This window comes from Dama dama, chromosome X, assembly GCF_033118175.1.
Source record: "Dama dama isolate Ldn47 chromosome X, ASM3311817v1, whole genome shotgun sequence".
Lineage (NCBI taxonomy): Eukaryota > Metazoa > Chordata > Mammalia > Artiodactyla > Cervidae > Dama > Dama dama.
In genome coordinates, this window is record NC_083714.1 from 39,953,970 (window position 1) to 39,977,760 (window position 23,791).

A 23,791-nucleotide genomic window follows, 5' to 3' on the forward strand; every position below is an offset into this window, starting at 1 on the left:
CAAAAGAACAGCATCCATACTATCTAAGGTGAAACAGATCACCAGCCCAGGTGGGATGCATGAGACAAGTGCTTGGGCCTGGTGCACTGGGAAGACCCAGAGGAATCGGGTGGAGAGGGAGGTGGGAGGGGCGATCGGGATGGGGAATACATGTAAATCTATGGCTGATTCATATCAATATATGACAAAACCCACTGAAATGTTGTGAAGTAATTAGCCTCCAACTAATAAAAAAAAAAATCCTTGTCTGCTAATTCTAACATCTGAGTAATCTCAAGATTGATTTCCATTGACTGTCTTCACTTTAAATGGGTCATTTTCCCAGAGGAATCGGGTGGAGAGGGAGGTGGGAGGGGGGATCGGGATTGGGAATACATGTAAATCCATGGCTGATTCATATCAATGTATGACAAAACCCACTGGGAAAAAAAAATAATAATAATAAAAATTTAAAAAGAAAAAAAGGGGAAAAAATAAAATAAATAAAAATAAAAATTTAAAAAATAGAAAAAAAAAATAATAAATGGGTCATTTTCATTTTTTCTTAACATATAGGGTAACTTTGGATTATGTCCTGGCTTTTGTGAATGGTATATTGTGGAGACTCTGGATTTTTCTGTGTTTCTCTGAAAATTATTTGTTTTTGTTATACCAGACAATTAACATGGTTGGAGTCAAACTAGATTCCATCTCTTGGATGGCAGCTCAAATGTCAGTTAAATTCCTTTATCCTTAGTTGAAGTCTGTCCTATATATATATGTGGTTCTGAAGTCAGGCTGAGTTTACACTCAGAATTTTGGCTCCCCATCACTAGCTCTCTCCTTTCCAAGACCTCCCGTTGACCTCCCAGTGGCTGTAGTTACTTTGACCTTTGTTTTCTGGTTCTTCATGCCACAAAGACTGAAGGCTTTCTATCAGAATTTTGAGTGTCTTTCACAGTGTTTGTTTCAGGCTGTCATCTGGCTAACAGCTGTAAAAAGAGCTAATTCACCATGTGATGCCACTTTTTTCCAAGTGTCTACTCTTCTCCAGAGCCTGCCTGGTTTTGTTCATTTTCCAGTGTCTTCAAGTCATTGTATTCAGTATAGTTGTTATATGTAGGAAGGCTGAGTCCATCTGGAGCTACTCAACCATACTGGAAGTAAATGTCTTCCCACTGCATTTTGTTTACATATAGGGTTTTCTATTAAAGACCCTGGTCAAGAAAAAAGCCCAGCAACCCCAATGAACTTCTTGGTACCAAAATCACTCACATGTTGAAGCTAAATCATCACCTCTTCATAGTACGTGATTGTAGCAAAGTTCATTTGTGCCAGTTCAATTGTGGCTTTTGGGCTCACAATTCATTTTCAGAAATATTACAAACTTTCATCTCCCCATGATATACCCAGCAAGATAATTGTTCCTTGAAAAGCAAAATGGATAATGGGGAAAATGTGGGTGCAGATTACATTTATGTTTGTTCAGCTACATCCCAGCTGTGTGACCCTAGACAAGTCACTTAACGTTTCTAAGCCTTCATTTCCTGATATAATACTGTATATCTTTCAGAGTCAATAGAGAGTTTCAATGACAGGATGCATGTAAGGGTCTCATATACCCTTGTCTTTCCTGGGAGAGTCCAGGTTTGCAACTGTGGTTCCAGTGTGATTATTGATAAAGCCCTCTTTCACTCTCAAAAATATACCTGTACTTATCAAATACTATTACCAGGTGGTGCTAGCAATAAGGAACCTGCCTGCCTACGCAGGGGACATAAGAGACGTGGGTTCGATCCCTGGGTTGGGAAGATCCCCTGGAGAAGGGAATGGCAACCCACTCCAGTCTTCTTGCCTGGAGAATCCCATGGAAAGAGGAGCCTAGCAGGCTATAGTCCTTGAGGTTGCAAAGAGTCGGACACAACTGATGCGACTTAACATGCTCACACGCACCAATCAAATCAGCAAACTCTTCTAATAGTGAGCCTCTAATTCCTAAGGCCTAATGCCTCACTTCCCTGCCCCACTTTTTAAGAAAAGCATTGCTCAATAAACTGTAAGACAATGCCTAATGTCACTGTGTTGGTTTTTTTCTGTTTTTTTTTTTTTTCTTCCTCTCTCAGAACTGTATGGGAGAAGGTAGCCTGCTTTTGAAGACTGGCCTTTATTCCTGAGAATTATGGCAAATCACCTTATCTGTCATCCCTCTTCCACCTCTATGAATATCCAGGTGGAAGCAGATCGAAGGGACAGAAATAAGGATAGATCAAGAAAGGAAAAGTGGTGTGTGTGTGTGTCTGGGTCTGTGTTCCCCCTGGGTCACATCTTGGCCTGTAATCTGAGTGTGTGCATGTATTGAGTTGGCCAAAATGTTCATTCAGCCGCAACAAAAGTTTTTCAATAGCATTGTTCAAAAACCTGAAGGAGCTTTTCGGTCCACTCAATAAAAGATTTGCATAGCTGGTGGAGCTAGTTCTCACCCTTCAGCCCTCAGCCTCCAGGGCTGAGGCTGGGGTTGGGGCAGAAAGTGGGGAGGACTTCAAGCTGATGGATGATGAATCTGTTTTTTATTTCCTGGTTTTCCTTGACAGATTTCCCTAGACAAAGTCCCCCTGGGGAGAGTTTTGGCCTCCATATATTTACCTAAATCACTGAGAGAGAGAATTCCTCTTAGCAGCTTACACACCATCTTGTTTAATTTTTTTGGCCAAACTTCACTCTTTAAGGTAAGTTCTTGCCTCTGGTAACTGTCATGAACCAACATATGGTGACTCACTGTAATTATGAACTCTTGCTATTTTCATGATGTGCTGTTTATTCTCAAATATGCTCTCCTATTTATTCTGCAAATCTCCCAGCACAACCCCTGGCTCTCAGCATGAATCAACGTCTACTTTAATGATGTTCCTCAGTTTTTCATTTTCACAGCTTCTCAGCTTTGGAAGGGACCTTAAGGATTATTTGATGACCAAACGGAGGCCTCAAGATGTTTCAAAACCAGAAACGAACAGCGAATTCTCCTGATGAAATGCCATTTAGGCTTATCTGTGCTCCCCTCCCAAATCTCCCCTGTATCCTCAAAGCCAACACACATTTCTCAGGCCAATTTATTTGAAGCTGAGTGGTATCCAGCAGGACACTTAACTGAAGTCATGGTTGCTCTTTCCCACCGCCTCCACAGAACCTTCTCTAAGGGCTTCTGTCCTCACCTGTTATTAAACAGAGAGGCAGTATGATGTGGTGGTTAACAGCAGGGACCCTGGGGCCAGATGCAGAATTTAAAGCTGGCTGTGCCATTGTCCACCCACATGAACTCGTGGGCAAGTTCTTCAACTCCCAGTGCCTTTGTTTCCTCCTATGTAAACAGGAGGATAGTAGTACCTCACTGGGATGTTGAAGGATTAAAGGACTTAATACATATAAAATGCTTAGAATAGTGCCTTGTACACAATTAACACCATGTAAGTGTTTGCATTGATTTTACTATTTGATTATCTTGGGGCTCTGCCTAACGAAAAGCCCATTTCTTCAGCCTGCTCTGTCCCATCCAGCTGCTGGGAAGAGAGCACTCAGAGATGGCATGATGTTGCTGATGACCACTCTTAATTGTTAGTATTTATACTCCAAGACTCAAAGAGCTCTCTGATATGAACATTTGTATCCTCTCAAAATTCTTTTGTTGAAATCTTAACCCCCAAGGTGATGTATCACCCGGTGAGTCCTTTGGGTGGTGATTATGTCATGAGGATGGGGACCTCATGAATGGGATTAGTGATCTTATGGAAGAAGCCTCAGAGAGTTCTCTCACCCCTTCCACCATGTGAGAATACAGCAAGAAGGTGTCAACCAGAAAGCAAACCTTCACTAGAACCCAACCATGTAGGCACCTTGGTCTTGGACTTGCAGCCTCTAGAACTGTGAAAAATAAATTTCTGTTGTTTATAAGCCATGTAATCTGGACTTTGTTATAGCAGCCCTAACAGACTAAGACACAGAGCTTAAGTAATTCTGCCCAAAATCCACAGCTAGGTAGTGGCATAGCTAGGAATCAAATCCAGGGTGTCTGACTCCAAAGTTCAAATATTTATGAGGTTCATGAACTAGTGCCTGGGTGTGCACATTTTTTAAAGAGACTATCCAAACAAATGAATTTCTAATGGTCAAATTTCCACAGTGATTTGGAGGCGGTTGTACTGAGCCAGCTTAAACATACTGCATATCAATTCATTATAACATTATCTCCAGCTATATCTCCAAGATGCTGTTCTCCTGGACTTCTGTAATTGCTCCCCTCTCTGTTTAAATTCTATTTGTTCCTATGGGCTTAGCTCAAATTCCACCCGGGAAGTTTGCCTAAAGTTCACGAACCTCTGCTCTCCTCCTTACCCTCTGCTTGTATTCTTGTGTTACACCTCTGCCTAGTTTCTAGATTGGTATTCCCAAGGAGGTTGTGGCATGTGTCATGGCTCAGACATGTTTTATTTTCATAGCACCTAGCATAGGGCTAGGTACTCAATATGCTTTCACTAGCTATATATTTATTAGGCATTTTTAATGGAGAAAAATAGCTGGACCCAGGACAAGCCAGTTAATGAACAAATAATCATAATAAAAATTAAGAATGTGATTCATAGCACTCAGACCCTTTTGGCCAGCTTGTAATTTCTGTCACCTTAGATGCCATTATTTTGGTCTTAGCTTCTCTCCTTTCTTCAGAGAGGTGTGCTTGTTTTGTAAAATAAAAGATAAACCTGTTTTGCATAAATTTCACACCTAATAAGTCATTTTTATTCACTAACACCTTCTACTGAAAAAGATTAAAGATCTTTGCCAAAATTAGCCTTCAGACGTCATAGTGGCAGATGAAGAAGGATTAGAAGTAACCTATCATCAATTTCAGAACCGGAAGGATCCTTATAATTCATTGTGCCCCATCTCCTCATTTTACCAATGAGGATATTGAGACCCAGAAAGGGGAAGGGACACAATTTATTCATTTATTCACCCAGTTATTTATTCAACTAGCAAATATTTATTAAATTCCTACTATGTGTATTGTGTGGTGCTGTATGGGGGAGGGTTCTCACATGCAAGGGGGTGACCTGAGGCTGGGACCTGAGCCACTCATTTTGGGGGAGTAAGCACATACAAAAAATGCCACAGTTTAACTACAAACCCTCCCCCACCCAAGTTCCAAGTCTCACAGCTCTGCTTTCACACTACTTCTTCTAATATCTTTTGATCAAAACCTTAACTGTTATTACAACATATTACCTTAAGTGAAAGTGTTAGTCACTCACTCATGTCCAACTTTTTGAGACCCCATGGATTGTAGCTCACAAGTATCCTCTGTCCATGGAATTCTCCAGGCAAGAATACTGGAGTGGGTTGCCATTTCCTTCTCCAGGGGATCTTCCCAATCCAGGGATCGAACCTGGGTCTCCTGCAATGCAGGCAGAATATTTACTGTCTGAGCCACCAGGGAAGCCCCATATTGTTAATAAGACACCACTCTTGGAAAACATGTGCCTCCTCTTCCACCCCTCCATTAGTGGTGGCTCTTGGGGAGAGGGCCAAAGCCCAAGGCAAGTATAATATGGCCCAGGGGCTCTGGAAGCACAAAGCCCCAGCACCCCAGCTGTCTGGGAGCTCAGGAAAGGCCTCTGTAGGAGATGTGTCATCTGAGATGGAGGTCAAGTACCAGCTAGAAGATTTGAAAGGGTGAGGAGAAGGAGGGAAGAGTGTTTCAGGCAGAGGAAACCGCTTCTGTAATGCTTCAAAAATGGAAATAGGTCCAACCAGAGCCTAGAACTAGAGGGTAGAAGAGTGAGCAAGGGTTTAGTTCCTTTCCCTGAATGGTTGCCACTTTGTAGGTCAAGGAAATAAAGCCAGAAAGTAGGTTAATTCAGTCCCAAGTCACTATGTGTTTCTCCTCCTTTGGCCTTCTCACTATAGAAAACCACATCTCTGAGACTAAGTTGGGAGGGTTGTTAGGTATTTGGTCCACCTTCCTCATGTTACCAGTGTCCCCGAAAGGGGAAGGGACTTTCAAGAAACAAGAGGGCCTGGGCTAGGACTTGTTTTTTTCTTTTTCTTTTTCTTTTTTTTTTTCCATTTATTTTTATTAGTTGGAGGCTAATTACTTTACAATATTGTGGTGGTTTTTGCCATACATTGACATGAATCAGCCATGGATTTACATGTATTCCCCATCCCGATCCCCCCTCCCACCTCCCTCCCCACCCCATCCCTCTGGGTCTTCCCAGAGCACCAGCCCCGAGCACTTGTCTCACGCATCCAACCTGGGCTGGTGATCTATTTCACCCTTGATAATACACAAGGTTTGATGCTGTTCTCTCAAAACATCCCACCCTCGCCTTCTCCCACAGAGTCCAAAAGTCTGTTCTGTACATCTGTGTCTCTTTTTCTGTTTTGCATATAGGGTTATCATTATCATCTTTCTAAATTCCATATATATGTGTTGGTATACTGTATTGGTCTTTATCTTTCTGGCTTACTTCACTCTGTATAATGGGCTCCAGTTTCATCCATCTCATTAGGACTGATTCAAATGAATTCTTTTTAATGGCTGAGTAATATTCCATGGTGTATATGTACCACAGCTTCCTTATCCATTCGTCTGCTGATGGGCATCTAGGTTGCTTCCATGTCCTGGCAATTATAAACAGTGCTGTGATGAACATTGGGGTGCACGTGTCTCTTTCAGATCTGGTTTCCTTGGTGTGTATGCCCAGAAGTGGGATTGCTGGGTCATATGGCAGTTCTATTTCCAGTTTTTTAAGAAAGACAACCTCTTTAACAAGTGGTGCTGGGAAAACTGGTCAACCACTTGTAAAAGAATGAAACTAAAACACTTTCTAACACCATACACAAAAATAAACTAAAAATGGATTAAAGATCTAAATGTAAGACCAGATACTATAAAACTCCTAGAGGAGAACATAGGCAAAACACTCTCCGACATAAATCACAGCAGGATCCTCTAGGACTTGTTTTTTTAACCATCGGCCAGGACCTTTTCCTCTGGATCTTGCTGCAAACCCTCCTCTACATAAGAACGGCTCCGGGGGATTCCTCTGGGAAGGGAAGCACTGAACCACCACGCTGGCTTTGGTTGACAGAGCTGGTCAGGAACAGAAAGTGAATAGCTTCCTCAGGGAGCCCCAGGCTGTGTTCATAATTCCTCATTTCTCAGTGGCTGAAGGGCTCAGAAATTTGTTGTTGTTCAGTTGCTCAGTCGTGTCCAACTCTTTGCAATCCCATGGTTTGCAGCACACCAGGCTTCCCTGTCCTTCACCATCTCCCAGAGCTTGCTCAAACTCATGTCCATTAAGTCAGTGATGCCATCCAACTATCTCATCCTCTGTCGTCCCCTTCTCCTCCTGCCCTTAATCTTTCCCAGCACCAGGGTGTTTTCTAAAGAGTCAGGTCTTCACATCAGGTGGCCAAAGTATTGAAGCTTTAGTTTCAGCATCAGTCCTTCCAATGAATAGTCAGAGTTGATTTCCTTTAGGATTGACTGGTTTGATCTCCTTGCAGTCCAACGGACTCTCAAGAGTCTTCTCCAGCACCACAGTTCAAAAGCATCAATTCTTCGGCGCTCAGCCTTCTTTATGGTCCAACTCTCACATCCATACATGACTACTGGAAAAACCATAGCTTTGACTATATGGACCTTTATACCCTGTTGAGGTTTGTCATAGCTTTTTCTTCCAAGGAGCAAGCGTATTTTAATTTCATGGCTGCAGTCACCATCTGCCGTGATTTTGGAAAATTTGAGGAAATTTGAGGGCTTGGCATCTTCTAAAAGTGGCCCAGCAGGTTCTTCATGGGACATCATCAGGGCGCCCCATTTCTAGGCTTTCTTGGCAAGTCCTCAGAGGCTTTGCTTCCTCTCTATCCTATCCTGTACCCGCCCCACCTCCCGTCTCTTCAGGTGAGCCCCAGAAGCAGCTCCTTCCCAGCTGCCTGGCCGCCTAGAGCCTTGGCCTGTGGCTCATGGGCCCAGCATCTCAATGGCTCTGCATTAGCAAGCTCTGCATCTCAATAGCTACATTTCCTTTAGACCAACATTTATGATGCATCCCTGCTCTGTCATTCACCAACTGTGTGACTTTGTCCAAGCTTTTGAGCCTTCCCAAGCCCCAGTATACCTGAAAAATGCCTACATTGTTCCAGTGAGAACTGAAGATAGTGCACGTGAAACGCCCTTAACAAAGTAACTGGCTCACCGTAAGTACAAGATAAAACCCCTGTTGTGTACTAGGCCATGCGGGGGACACCAGGACACACAGTGCCTATGCTCAAGAGGCCACGGTGTCCTGGGAGGACACTGTTCCAAGCTGGATGATGATCAACCAGCTTCCATTGCCAATGAGGATGCAACAGGAAGAGGTTGTAACTAACCCATGATGAGCTGATGTTCCTTATAAGGAGAGGCTCTCTCAAAGAAAGTTAGGATGGGTGAGGGTTAGAATTGGGATGAACTGCGTCATGTCAACCCACTCCAGTGTTCTTGCCTGGAGAATCCCAGGGACGGGGGAGCCTGGTGAACTGCCGTCTGTGGGGTTGCACAGAGTTGGACATGACTGAAGCGACTTAGCAGCAGCAGCAGCAGCGTCATGTCAGAGTCTGGAATTCACTAGTAGACAATAGCTGAACTTTGTTGCAGGTACAAAACCAATGCTCATTGGATAGATATTTGGGTATATGGCTGGAAATTGGTCCAGCTGGGTATAATTTAGACCTGATGTGAAGATAGGAGACGAGCTAAATTATCTCTGAAACTTCCATCTTAGTTTTTTATTTTATTTTCCACATGTCTGTACCTAATGCTGTGCAGTACTTCAGAATTCTAGACTGATGATTAACATGCCAGAAATTAGAAAGGTAGGACCTGAACTCCTCTTCCTTGTATGTTTCATCCGCAGACCAAAAACATCACAAAAGCATTAACCACGTATGTCGTGAGTACCAGCATTTCTGATATATCCATTCAAAACTTGGCAGACCCAGTGGTTATTACTCTGCAGCATGTTCAAGGAAACCAGGTAACATATCCATTTTCATCTCAAAATAAAAAGGCCTCAGAACCCCTCCCCGATTCTCCTGTTAAAAATAATTGGCTACTTAGCAGATGTGATTCCAAGATTTAACGAAGATTGTTTCCTTCCAGGTAGCAGAGGTGTATTGTAATTGGGGACTTTAGAAATAATGCCTTAGTCCAAAGGGATAAGTAGCAACAGGCTTCCAGCACTGTGGCAGATCAGCAGGGGAGTGACTGGGGGCAAGAGGATCTTTTGGTTTTCCCATCACTCTAAATGATATTTAATTCCATTTATTTTTGAGAAAGACAAACAAGTTAATTCAACATAGTGAAACATTTTTATCCTTTGAATTTCCATGAAGAGCATTAAAATATGTATTAATTATCACCAAAGAATTAAAACCATAGTCATATGGCATAACATAAGGTATATATTACTAAATGCTCAAATTTAGCCGTGATATAAGAATAAACTACTACTCCATTCTTTGATGTTAATCTATGTCCAGTGTGGAGTCTTAATAGCTTCCTTCATTGCCAATCTAAAAGACCATATGGTAGAGCATATTTTTCACAGGTCTTAATTCTAGAAGAAAAAAGGAAGAGTGGGAGTAGCAATTCTTTAAAAAAGATACCAAATGAAATATATTTAACAGGTAAGATCTCTTAATTCTGGCTGGGGCCACAGCTCTCTAGGCATCCCCCATAACCAATTTCTAATTGCCCTCCAGCTCCCTGGAGATTGCAGGAGCTGGTGAGGCTTCAGGAATGCTCACTAGACCTGATGAGGAGGCGGATCAATCTTTTTTTATTTTTAAATTTATTTATTTTATTTTTGGCTCTGCTGGGTCTTTGTTGCTGTGTGGGCTTTTCTTTAGTTGTGGTGAGCGGGGGCCACTATGGAGTTGCAGTTCTTGGGCTTCTCATTGCCGTGGCTTCTGTTGTGGAGCACAGGGTCTACGTGGGCATAGTAGTTTTGGCTCTTGGACTCTAGAGCATAGGCTCAGTAGTTGTGGCTCATTGGCTTAGTTGCTCCACAGCATGTGGAATCTTCCTGGATCAGGGATCAAACCCATGTCACACTGGCAGGCATATTCTTTACCCCTGAGTCACCAAGGAAGCCTGAGGCATCTGAATATTGTATCCATAAGGCTCGATCTCAGCTATGAGCCCCAAATTCCAGAATTTCACAAGAAGCACCTACCGCACATCAGAGCTACTCCAATCCTCCTCCTGGGCCTTGTACCAGGAAGACATGGCAAATTCTCACTTTACCAAAGATATTAAAGGATACATACCAGATCATTATGCAGCAGTAACATATTGTTTTGTTACTCACTTGTAAACTCCAAGATACTTGGAGTTTATTTTAAAACCAGCTTACAAATGGTGTGTGTATGTGTCTACTCTTCGACAAAACATCAAGAAGAAAAGACTTGTGTGTAGTTGTCATTATTTGGTGACAGTCACAAGGAAAGCTATTTGCCTCTGATTTTTCTTTTTTCTAGAATTATGGTCAAGTTCGCTGTGCCTTTTGGGACTTCGGGAATAACAGTAAGTAATTTTCATAGCAAACTTTGGCTTTTGCTCTCAATGAGACTTTGTCCTTGACCATGTTGCTATTTGGGAGTTACGTGGGAGCAAGCTGTACTGAAGCTACTGTCTTAACAGACCCTACAGGGAACTCTAAATGACCAAGATATGAATGTGCTTCCTATCTAATTAGGGCATGGGAGTTTCATTTTTAAAACTTTCTTTTTGAAAAAAGACTTATTTAGGAGATTAGAAAGAAAGCACATAACTCAGCAAACTGCAAGAAAGAAAGTTGGAAAACAGCAGTACAGAGCAGCCTTGAGCTGTTTGAAGAAAGCTGAAGAATGAAGATCTGGCTCTTTATCTGAGCTTTCCCATGAGATCTTCCAAGTCTACTATCTCCTCTGTTTTTCCCTCTTCTCTTCTACATTGACTGTGTGACCTTGAGTGGTCCGTTTACTCTCTAGGTGCTTCCATCTTTTTATCTTTTCATGGAGGGGATAAGACATTCTGGTTGGTCTCTATGGACCCTTCCTACTTGATTGAGTATGAGCCTTTGGGGGCCATAAGAGAAGTAGTGGAAATAATGCCATTTGCAGCAACATAGATGGACTTAGAGAAGCTCTAAAGGTGCGAAGTAAGTCAGACAGAGAAAGGAATATCACATGACATCACTCATATGTGAAATCTAAAAAAAGGCTATAAATGAACTTACCTTACAAAACAGAAATAGAGTCCCAGATGTAGAAAACAAACTTATGGTTAGCAGGGGGTGAGGTGGATATATTGGGAGTTTGGGATTGGCATATACACACTACTACATATAAAATAGTTAACTGATAAGGACCTCCTGTCTAGCGCAGGGAACTCTTCTCAATACTCTGTAATGGCCTATATGGGAAAAGAATCTAAAAAGAGTGGATATATGTATATGTATGTCTGATTCACTTTGCTGCACATCTGAAACTAATACATTGTGAATCAACTATACTCTGATAAAAATTTTTAAAAAGAGAGAGAAAGGGTGATGGAAAGGGACTGCTGAATGGGTTCCTCTTAAGCTTGACCATTGCCATTGGAATCTGTAGGGATGTAGCCCAATCTCAGAAAATTCCCACACAGAAGCAATTGCTCCTGGAATGCCAGGAGTGTCTCTGGGAGCAGTCCTTCCACGTGTAGAAGCTCTGTCTGGGATGTTTCCTTTTTTAGTATCCTTGGAATCCTGGGGTGAGGGAAGGGAATACTACTGCTTTCTTACAACAAAGAGAGCACTGTCCTTTTCTGGTCCCCTTCAAGTCATTCAGGGTAAGATTTCTGTAAAATGATAAGCTTTGTCCCCCAAAGCCCCAATAAGTTGATCTGTGTATTCATTAATATCCATTAATGGGCTCTTTCCAGCTCATCTTTTGCCCCCACCCTCTGTCCATGGATCTAGAACTTCTGGAATCTCTTAGTATTATCCCGGATGGACAAATTTTAAACCACACTTAGCTGCCTGTCCTAGGAGAACCCCTCTGGTCTAGTACTACTCTAGAGGTTTAACTCTAAATGTCATCTAGTACCCAAGATCTACAAGTTCTCAAGGTATGTGGGTTAGTTCTAGAACCCTGAATGTGCTCAGGAGTGAGAAACTAGGCAGGTGTCAAGTAGACCAGAGGCTTTAATTGGCCCTAAGGAGTTCTAGACCATAACCTGACTTGAATGCAAAACACTTGAGACCATTTGAATTCTAGGTTGAGCTGGTTGTTTTAAATGTTTATTCCAGCCCCATTGAGGAACCCCACGTGTCAGCCTATATTCCATAGCTCAGACCCTTCAAAAAGCTCTAGATCTGTTTCCTGTTTGTGCTACTTGAAAAAAACAGTCCTTACTCTGTCACCCCAGCATGGTGTCAGGACTGTTGTTCATCATTAAAGTCTGTCCTAATCTGTAGAAGAACAGGAAAAGTGAGAACCAAAGAAGTTATGCCATTTATGAAGTCCTCCACAAGTCAGTTCTGCCTATTAGGATTAATTTAATTTCAGTGTTCAATTATACTGCTATCCTGCTGTCTTAACAAACAATACTAATTATAGCACACGTTGGAAAGGTACATATAATGAAAAGTCAAACATTTCTGAGAAAAGCAAAATTGCTTTGAAATTCCCTTCTGTCACTTGCAGATGGGCAAGGTAGATGGAATTCATCAGGCTGTAATGTAAAGGAAACAAACGTAAATTACACAGTCTTGTCAGTGTGATCATCTTACCCATTTCGGAGTCTTAATGGTGAGTTGTCTCAATGTGTGAAGTGTTAGTTGCTCAGTCATGTCCAATTCTTTGAGACCCTATGGACTGTAGCCCACCACTCTCCTCTGTCCATGGAATTCTTCAGGCAACAATACCACAGTGGATAGCCATTCTCTTCTCCAGGGGATCTTCCCGAACCAGGGGTCAAACCCAGGTCTCCTGCATTGCAGGCAGATTCCTTACCGTCAGAGCCACCAGGGAAGCCTGGTTGCCTCATAATCACTCCTTAATAGAGTTTTGACAACTTTTATTGGATTACAGACTAAGAATATATGTATGAACTAAGTTATGGAAAAGTGGCATGCAAGTGGAAAAAAGCCCCCCACCTTGTTCATTCAAAGTGGAGCAAATTGAAATGAATGTTTATTTTTTTTCCTTGTAAAATTAATGCCGATTTCTCAAAATTCAAAGTTTACAGAAAAGGTCTCTATAATCCCCCTCCAGAGAAATCACCATCTTTAACACCTTTATGTATGTTCTTTCAAATTCTTTTCCTGTATATGTATATTAATATATCTTTTGGTTTTTTAAAAAATGGGATCAAATTATACATACTGTTTTTACCACTTGCTTTTCACTTAACAATATATATTGGACACCTTTCAAGCAAATATATGTCTATCTACTTAAATTTTTAAAAATATTTTTATGGTATTCCACTGTGTGAATTTAACACAGTGGAATTTAACCAATCTGCTACAGTAAGCATTTGAGTTGTTACTGTTTTTCTCCATTATGAACAATGCTATAGTACACATTTTTATTTATTTGTCTTCTAATACTGGTGTATTTCTATAGAATAAATTGATGGAAGTAGAACTGCTTCCACTTAGAATATTAAATTTTAATAGTTATTGCCACATTGCAGTGTAAGAAAGAAATTTTTATTTTTAATACTTGTGATAGTTAACCAAACATGAGTTTTCTGATCAACTTGTGATAGTTAACCAAACATGAGTTTTCTGATCAACTTGCATATCCAGGCTTGGAGCCTTGGAGTAACTGTTAATCCTTCTCTCCTTCATTTCCTATGGTCCTCCCTAACATCAGGACTTGAGTTTTCCTTCAAAATGGCTCTCAAATGCATTTCCTTCTTCTTTACCCACCCTTGAATACTTTCTTAGTTCTTATTTCTTAGTCCTCCTAAGTTACTGTACTGTATATATTATATACTGGTATATGAATGTGTTGTGTATGAGTTGTTTCTTCTACTAATGGTAAACTCCCTGAGGGCTGAGAATCTGTTTTATAGTTTTCTTTTTCTTTCTTTTCTTTAAACCATGTCTACTCAACAAATAATAGGTAACCCATTGATACTTATTGAACTGTAAGAATTTTGTTTACCCTCCTGCAAATTGGTTAGAACATTACAGCATGAGTCAAAAGACCATGGTTCACAGTCTAGCTCTGTTACTAGCTATCTATGTGATCTTGGTCAGGTTATTTCACTTGTTTGGATCTTAAATTTGTCTCCTGGAATGTGAAAGATTGGGGTAGATGAGGATGTCGTAACCTTAGCACTCTTGCTATTTTGGGTCAAATATTTCTTTGTTGTGGGTGCTGTTTTGTGCATTCAAGGGTGTTTAGCAGCATGCCTGTTCTCTGCCCACTAGATGCCGGTAGCACCTTCTTCAGGAGTGACGACCAAAAATGTCTTCAGACTTTGCCACCTGTGCCAGGGGAGGGGTAAAACTGTGGCCAGTTAAGAACTACCAGCGTGGACCAGCATTTGTTCAACTTTCAGGAGTCACGAAGCCACTGCCATCTGATGAAAAGTATGGACCGTCTTCCCAGAATGATGCACAAATATATTTGAGTAATTTGCATACCATTTCAAGTCTTTTATAGTCCTCAGGTTAAGAAATTACTGGTTTATGTGATCTCTAAGGTCCACTTTGTCTCTTAATTTTATGAAAATTATTGAAGGTCTAAGGGAAAGGAACATTTTTTTGATGTTCCGTGCAATGTTTTGGAACGCTCAGTTCAGATAATAATTCACTTTGTATCTCAAATTCACATCTATTAGTTTGGTTATATTTGAAGTGTGGAACATGTTAATGACAATAAAACCAAGGACTAAATGTTCTTCCAGTGCTGTTGATGACTCTCCATGCCCCATACACAGTAAGTTGCACTAGGCATAATCAACGAACAATATACAGTCTTACTGTATATCCATCTACATACTCAGGTTTTATAAGAGCTTTAACAGAGATGCTGTAGGTCCTGGGAGCCTACTTTAGTGAGCACTGAAAACTTTTTACCATAAACTTGCCTAGCCAAATGTATAAAATACAACACATTGCATTCCCTAGGGTTTATCCAGATCTGCAGTGGATGCAGTGAATGAATGGATATTAGTGATTATAACACACATCAGATATGGAATCTCCTCCATTTTCCTGGGAGCTGCAATAGTGACATACTTAGCTTTTCAGTAAGTTGGTAGAGTTTTACTCTAAGTTTAATTTGGTTTGATGGATGCTCTTGGCATTGTAACCTTGTTAATTTTGTGTTAATTTAACAAAAATGTTCTTATTCATCACAATAGGCAGATGTCAGATCCTTTAGATTATGAAGTGGCCAGGTTAAAAAAAATCAAGTCTCCTCTGAAAAAAAGATTGTAATTGAATTTTCAAAACAACTATAGGTTTGAAATAGGAAAAGATTTCTCCAACAGGGTACAAAAACATTAAGTATTAAAGAAAAAGTTAATCAATTGAACTTCATTAAAATTAAGAGTTTTTTTTCATCAAAAGATACCATGAAAATAGTGAAAATGCAAGCCACAGATTAAGAGAAGATATTCACTATACATATATCTGACAAAGGACTTGTATGCAGAATATATTAAAAACTACAAAGCAAAAAGCAAAAGAAAGACAATACATTAAAAATAGGCAAAAGACTGGAAAATTCTTTTCAAGTGAAAATTGAAAATTCTTGAAAAATTCCATGAAGTCAAGTGTCTGGATCTTTGAAATACCCAAGTAACTATGTGAAATGGTTCCTATAGTCATCCTGCTACTTGGTCATGTGTAGATTTAGTCTTGAGTCACTTGAAGGAGTGATGGTGGAATTGTAGTATCCAAGAAAATCTTTCCTTCCTTTTCTTCAAAAAAAGGGACTGCTTAGCTGAGAGAAGCTATTATCATTCTTATTACTAAAGGTCACCTTATTTGAAATATTTTGATTCTACCTGGAAAGATGGTGGGGGACTCAAAAATTTAGTACATATAAGGTAATATGAATAATTAAATTTTAATAGGCAGTTCTTTTATTCTTTTAATTATTATACATAGAAAGCATGGCCATGCTTGAACAAAAGCAGAGACCCTGCCTCACATTGCGCCTTCTCCTTTAGCAAACTTCGAAAAGATCATCCTTCCAAAATCCTGAACAACTTGTACACAGCACTACTGATGCTAAACCCCATATTTCTAGTCAATTCCTGGTCATCATCATTTCAGAAAGCGGGCCATTGTATCACAGCTGCTGCGGCACTTCATTACTTCCTGCTCGTGTCTTTGACTTGGATGGGCCTGGAGGCAGTCCGCATGTATTTCACTCTAGTCAAAGTCTTCAACAAGTACATTCCTAATTATATCCTTAAATTTTGTCTGGTTGGTTAGGATAAGTATGTCTGCCATTGTCCTTGATGTCTGTTTCAAGCCTGTGTCTGTGTAATTCTATTATACAAGTATTTAAGACCAAACTTCTGCTATTATCATAGGTAAGGAATTAAGCATTGCCTCACTGGTTTTTGGGTGGGCATTTCTTTTTCTGTCTGTATTGCTCTGTAAATCAAGCTTTTGACCTCTATGGCAAGACACTAGTTCACATATATTTACACAGCACCTGCTGCTGCACTGTGCTAAATGCTAGATCTATAGTAGTGAACCTGTCAGCTTTTATCCTTCTCTTTCTCAAGTTACAATCCCAACAAATACACATGGATACAATAGCCAACACTGAGGTAGTGTTCCATGTGCCCAACCTGGTTCAAAGCATCTCATTTAATCTAAGCTTGAATCTTCCGGGCTTCCTTGGTGGCTCAGTGGCAAAGAATCCACCTGCCAATGCAGGAGATGTGGGTTTGACCCCTGGTTGGGGAAGATCCCCTGGAGAAGGAAATGGCAACCCACTCCAGTATTCTTGCCTGGAGAATCCCATGGACAGTGGAGCCTGGTGGGCTGCAGTCCAAGGGGTTGCAAAGATTCGGACATGACTGAGCAACTAAACAACAGCAACAACATTTAATCTTCACAATATCCCTATGGGAAAGGTTTCATCATTATTCCCACTTAACAGATGAGGATGCTGAGGCACAAAGAGATTATGTGATTTGCCAGAATTTGCACAGCTAGTAAGTGGCAGAATTGGGGTTTGAACCAGGGAGTCTATCTCCACAGTTTGGACTTTGACCTCTAGGATGTAGTCAGACTGTTTAAGGCCAGGGGAAAGACCTGAAAGATCTGAGAAGGTGCTGGTTCAGACCTACTCCATTTCACACCATGTCTTATAACTGTCACCATTCTGCCACCCTATAGAAGAAGCCAGGAAGGAACTTAGCATAAATAGTTCTCATTGGTTGCTTTCCTATAATTCTGACATGAACAGCTCAGCTCTTCCCCACCCCTTGCCTATTCAAACCAGACTTATCATTCAGAAAATGTGTTGGATCCATAGGAGGTGGAAAAAGGCAAAAGGGCAAAATGGTTAGTGCAAAAAAGCAAAACGACTATCTGAGGAGGCCCACAAATAGCTGAGAAAAGAAGAGACGAGAAAGGCAAAAGAGAAAAGGGAAGATATACTCCTCTGAATGCAGAGTTCCAAAGAATAGCAAGGAGAGATAAGAAAGCTTTCCTAAGTGACCAATGCAAAGAAATAGAGGAAAACAATAGAATGGGAAAGACTAGATCTCTCTTCAAGAAAATTAGAGATACCAAGGGTACATTTCATGCAAAGATAAGCACAATAAAGGACAGTTACAGTATGGACCTAACAGAAGCAGAAGATATTAAGAAGAGGTGGAAAGAATACACAGAAGAACTATACAGAAAAGATCTTAATGACTCAGATCACCACGATGGTGTGATCACTCACCCAGAGCCAGACATCCTGGAATGCAAAGTCAAGTGGGCCTTAGGAAGCATCACTATGAACAAAGCTAGTGGAGGTGATGGAATTCCAGTTGAGCTATTTCAAATCCTAAAAGATGATGCTGTGAAAGTACTGCACTAAATATGCCAGCAAATCTGGAAAACTCAGGTGCGGCCACAGGACTGGAAAAGGTCAGTTTTCATTCCATTCCCAAAGAAAGGCAATGCCAAAGAATGCTCAAACTACCGCACAATTGCACTCACCTCACATGCTAGCAAAATAATGCTCAAAATTCTCCAAGCCAGGCTTCAACAATATGTTGAACCGAGAACTTCCAGATGTTCAAGCTAGATTTAGAAAAGGCAGAGGAACCAGAGATCAAATGCCAACATCTGTTGGATCATAGAAAAAGCAAGAGAGTTCCAGAAAAAAAACATCTACTTCTGCTTCGTTGACTATGCCAAAGCCTTTGACTGCATGGATCACAACAAACTGGAAAATTCTTCAAGAGATGGGAATACCAGACCACCTTACTCACCTCCTGAGAAATCTGTATACAGGTCAAGAAGCAACAGTTAGAACTGTACATGGAACAACGGACTGGTTCCAAATTGAGAAAGGAATACATCAAGGCTGTATATTGTCACCCTGCTTATTTAACTTATATGCAGAGTACATCATGCAAAATGCTGAGCTGAGTGAAGCACAAGTTGGAATCAAGACTGCCGGTAGAAATTATACTTCCTTAGAAATGCAGAGCTTATATTGGCATCCAGAGATCTATGGTGTTTTATTATCTTTTTTAAAAAATTTATTTTTTAATTGAAGGATAATTGCTTTACAGATTAATATCTTTTATTCAATATCTAATATCTTAGATTTTTGTAAAGAGACATAATTAGTTCCAAAGATACCAATTGTAGCATTGAATTGTTTAGTAAGTAGATTTAATACATTAGAGTTTTTCAACACTGTGTTGGAAAAGGAGGAAAACAGATGTATATATTTTAATTTCTAGATTCTTTTTTCTACAAGACAGACCTGTTTATTTTTGGTACCTCTGTCTTATGTATGTTAATTTCATAAATTTTTTAATTAATTCTAGTAGTTGATGGGAATATCTTAGATTACCTAGGCTTAAAATCATGTTAGTATAAAAATGTTGTGTAATAGTTTTCTTTTCTTATTGCTCAAAACTCCAGTGTTAAATAATAGCTTTGATAGTTATCACTATAAGCTTCCTGATAGTAATTGAAGTGATTTTTAAGTTTTGTTATTTAAAGTGATACTTTTTGTTGATTATAGTAAATAATATTTGTCATATTATAATAGAGTTATTTTTGCTTATTTCTATTTTACAAAGTTTATGGGAGGACTGTATCTATTAACATGAATATTATTATTTTCCTAGGTGGTTAATTTTTTTTAACTTTTTGTCCTGATTTATATGTTCTGCTGGGAATTTATGAGGTTCTTTGCTTTTTTGGTAACATTTGGACTTCAGTAATTCAGCAAGAATATACCTAATGTTATGATTTTCTATTTATTTACCTCTTCATTGCTGATCTCTTTAATCTAGAGACTCCATTCTTTTTAAGCAAGTAAGATTTTCTTTGCTTACTTATTGCCTCTTATATGCTTCCATAGATTTGCAAATTGTATGCTTCTGTAGCAGAAGCATGACTGAATATAGTGGGATAGACTGTTAAAAAGCAGTACAATAAATAAACTACAGTGGCTTGATGATTTCAAAATAAAAGATTGCTGGGGAAAATAGCCATAACCTCAGATATGCACATGACACCACCCTTATGGCAGAAAGCACACAGGATTAAAGAACCTCTTGATGAGAGTGAAAGAGGAGAGTGAAAAGCTGGCTTAAAACTCAACATTCAGAAAATTAAGATCATGGTATCTGGTCCCATCACTTCATGGCAAATAGCTGGGGAAACAATGGGAACAGTGACAGACTTTATTTTCTTGGGCTCCAAAATCACTGCAGATGGTGATTGCAGCCATGAAATTAAAAGTTGCTTGCTCCTTGGAAGAAAAGTTATGACCAACCACAACAGCATATTGAAAAGCAGAGTCATTACTTTGCCGACAAAGGTCCGTAGATTCAAAGCTGTGGTTTTTCCAGTAGTCATGTATGGATGTGAGAGTTGGGTCATAAAGAAAGCTGAACACTGAAGAATTGATGCTTTTGAACTGTGGTGTTAGAGAGGACTCTTGAGAGTCCCATGGACTGCAAGGGAATCCAACCAATCCATCCTAAAGGAAATCAGTCCTGAATATTTATTGGAAGGACTGATGCTGAAGCTGAAACTCCAATACTTTGGCCACCTGATGTGAAGAACTGACTCCCTGAAAAAGACCCTGATGCTGGGAAAGATTGAGGGCAGGAGGAGAAGGGGACGACGGAGGATGGGGTGGTTGAATGACATCACTGACTCAGTGGACATGAGTTTGAGCAAGCTCCAGGAGATGATGAAGGACAGGGAAGCCTGGAGTGCTGCAGTCCATGGGGTCGCAAAGAGTCGGACATGACTGAGCGACTGAACAACAACAAAATAGGAGCTGTGTATGAAGTGGGATGCATAGGATACCTGGAAAGATAGATTTTACCTTCCACTGCCTTTGTGAAGACAATAGCTTCCCAATTAGCTACTCATCCTTTTAGGGAGTTCATTAATGTAGTATGTGCTTTCTTTGGATACACAGTGCTATTACCCATGTTAATATGGTGAATGGAGACAGGCTAATTTTAAACAAAGCACAATCTAAAACATGGTTCTAGTATACGTTGGAACCATCAGGTGTACAAAGACAAAAATAGTCAATACTCCCCTTTATGCCTGGCAACCCTCACCTTGAGTCTGAAAAATGTTGTGGAAGAGGTTTCATGAATAATCCAGAAGGTGGATAACACACATGTAGCTAAACGTGCAAGGGCTGGAAATAGCACTCAATCCCCGGGCATCACTCATTCTCAGCTTTCTCTCCTGACCCTTCTTCCTTTGCCTGTTCCTTCCATGTTGGTATTCCCTAGGGCTGGCTTCTCATCTGTTTGATCTGCACATCCCACAAACACTTGCTGGGATGCAGGGGGAGATAGGCAAGGCTAAGGCTTGGTACTTTTATTGTGCAACTCTGTTCTGAGGAGGCAGGGTGCAAAACCCCCACCGGGGGAGGTGATGAGAAACTGCATCATGACAGCTTTTCAGAGGGTGTGAGGCGGCAAGTAGTAGACGGCCTCAGAGTGCCTCCTCACAGGACTGCCCTGTCTTCTCGAATTCGTCGGGGGTCACAAGGCATTCCACCGAAATTCAGATCAGCCATGGTTCAGGTCTTTGTTTGGCCTCTGGATCCCTATAGGGTTGGCCAGGGAACCACTGCAGAGCTGGCCCGCTACAGGGAGCATTTAAATATTAGACAAATGCAGTCAACCGTAAGGAAAACAAATATTAGCCTCTGTTTATGTTTGAACTTCTGTCTTCCTAATGCCTAAGCAGCCTGTTTCAAAGGTTTTATTCCTTTATTTAAATCCTTGTCCAAGGCAATAGATTTAGTTGTCCACATTTTTTAATAAGCAGTGAAGTGAAGTGAAAGTTGTTCAGTCGTGTCCAACTCTTTGCGACCTCATGGACTATGCAGTCCATGGAGTTCTCCAGGCCAGAATACTGGAGTAGGTAGCCTTTCCCTTCTCCAGGGGATCTTCCCAACCCAGGGATCGAACCCAGGTCTCCCGCATTGCAGGCGGATTCTTTACCAACTGGGCCACAGGGGAAGCCCTATAATAACCAGTAGATACCTTTTTTTGGTCTCAATTAGCAAAGTATAATCACAGACTGGAGACTGTCCCACAACTTTCTTAAATGAGAGGCCTCCCTCCATCCCTCCCTTCAGGGTGGGATTTTTTCAGGGTGGGATTTTTCCAAACGACATAATGCTGGGCCCTGTGCTAGGTGGGCCACATACAGACCAGAAGGGGCTGTCCTGTTCATCACAGGACAGGACAGTGGAAGTGGAGGATTTCTCAAGATGCTTGACACTCTGGGCTTTGAAACAGTTTTGGAAAGTATTCTTACAAGACCCCTAAAATGTGTGCCAGTATAATGCTCCTAGTTTAGGAGAAATACATTGTGAGAAAGAGAGAAATCATTTAAGTTTTGCAAATGTACATGTAATTGGATTTTTTAAGCCCTATGTCTATACTCACATCACGTTTGACCACTTTGACTGAACTGATTGCTTTATTATACTCAGGCTAAATTGACTGGTCGTTAACTGGTCGATCTAGTCAAAATGTCAAACTAGTAACGAGTGTGCAAGCAGCTCCCTTGTCAGAAAAGCACCAAAGGCTGAAGCTGATTGCCTATGCCCTTCCTTCAAGGTGACCTAGACAAAAAGATACCAGGAACTAATGGGCAGTATTGTAAGGGAGACAAATTGGCAGCTGATCATCTGAGCAGAAATGCTTGATGCAAACTTGCATTCCCATGAACGAGATACTTTCATTGCCAAGTTGATTTTTGGCACTTGTGCTATTTTTAATAACCAGTGGGTGTTGTATTGGAGCCATTGGCATGCTGTTTAGTTTAGCAGATTGGAGAACTCCTAGAAATGTTTAACTTGAAAGAATTCACAAACATTTTGCAAACAATGGTATTTTGATGCCCACACATCTGTGGCTCATTTAAACAGTGTCTTAGTGTAGCAGGACTCACAATCATTGATCAGGAACTCTCCCCTGCTTCCTAATGGGATGCCTTTGGCTTGCTTCCCCACTCTAGGAATCCCAGCCATCATGGTGGCAATCATACTCAGTGTGAAAAAGGATCTGTATGGGACTCTGAGCTCAACAACTCCATTGTAAGTACCAGCATCTCTGCTTCTCCAGTGGTGGTGGTCTCGACCATCAGGGTATGGTGAGATGTTCCTGGCCTGGGCCTTGGTCTTGAAACACTGGCTTCAGGGAGGAAATTAGTCTCAGCCTTTTTACTGTAACAAAGTAATGGGTGCACTGATATAATGGTTAGATGTCTAAGGCGTCTGGACTCCATACGACCTTGGTCAACTTACTTTACCTCTTCTTTCCATTTCCTCCTCTGGAAAATGGGCATAATGTTTATGCTCAGTGCTGGGTGCAGATTAAAATGATGCCATGTATATAAAGTGCTCAGCATGTGGCCTGTTCTGTGGTAAGTAATATGCATTTCACAGCAATTATTAATTAATTAATCTATTTTTAAAATTTTTTTGCTGGTAAAGAGCTCTCAAATTTATGAAATGGGAATATAATAATGATGTAGATACAATGCAAGGACACAGTAAAAGAAATCTACATAATAGACATCGGCAGCTTTCATGATTAGAAAACTCACAGAACTTAGGAGTTGGAGGAGCCACTATAAAGAAATACTGAAGTGGGTTAGAAACCTTTTCTGTATTTCAGCCACAAAGGTCTCCTGAAGAAGACTCCACCACTTTCCTTTGTAAATTGGCTTGGCCTTATTGTCCTGTTGATGTACTTTTTCTTTTCTCTAATTGATATACAAGCCCAGCTCTTTGGTTCTCTCATCCACAGGTACCAGAGAATAGCCATTCAAATCGCTCTACCTTTCCAGAACCTTCTTTCACAGGCCTGTAGATAGTTACCATGCAGTCCTTCAGGCTGTACAACCTCACTTTATTTTTTTTATTTTTTCCATTTATTTTTATTAATTGGAGGCTAATTACTTTACAATATTGTAGTAGTTTTTGCCACACATTGACATGAATCAGCCATGGGTGTACATGTGTTCCCCATCCTGAAGCCCCC

General features: G+C 40.7%; 1 protein-coding gene across 1 annotated transcript in view; it reads left to right on the plus strand.

Moving 5' to 3' along the window:
* Positions 1–23,791, plus strand: part of ADGRG4 (adhesion G protein-coupled receptor G4) — a 111,078-nt gene that overhangs the window by 78,322 nt on the left and 8,965 nt on the right. Inside the window, 9 exon segments of the mRNA XM_061137545.1 lie at positions 2,571–2,705; positions 8,931–9,050; positions 10,555–10,600; positions 12,742–12,806; positions 12,808–12,846; positions 15,183–15,304; positions 16,232–16,494; positions 20,394–20,399; positions 22,764–22,842. Of these exon segments, the coding sequence (XP_060993528.1) occupies positions 2,571–2,705; positions 8,931–9,050; positions 10,555–10,600; positions 12,742–12,806; positions 12,808–12,846; positions 15,183–15,304; positions 16,232–16,494; positions 20,394–20,399; positions 22,764–22,842 (875 nt within the window).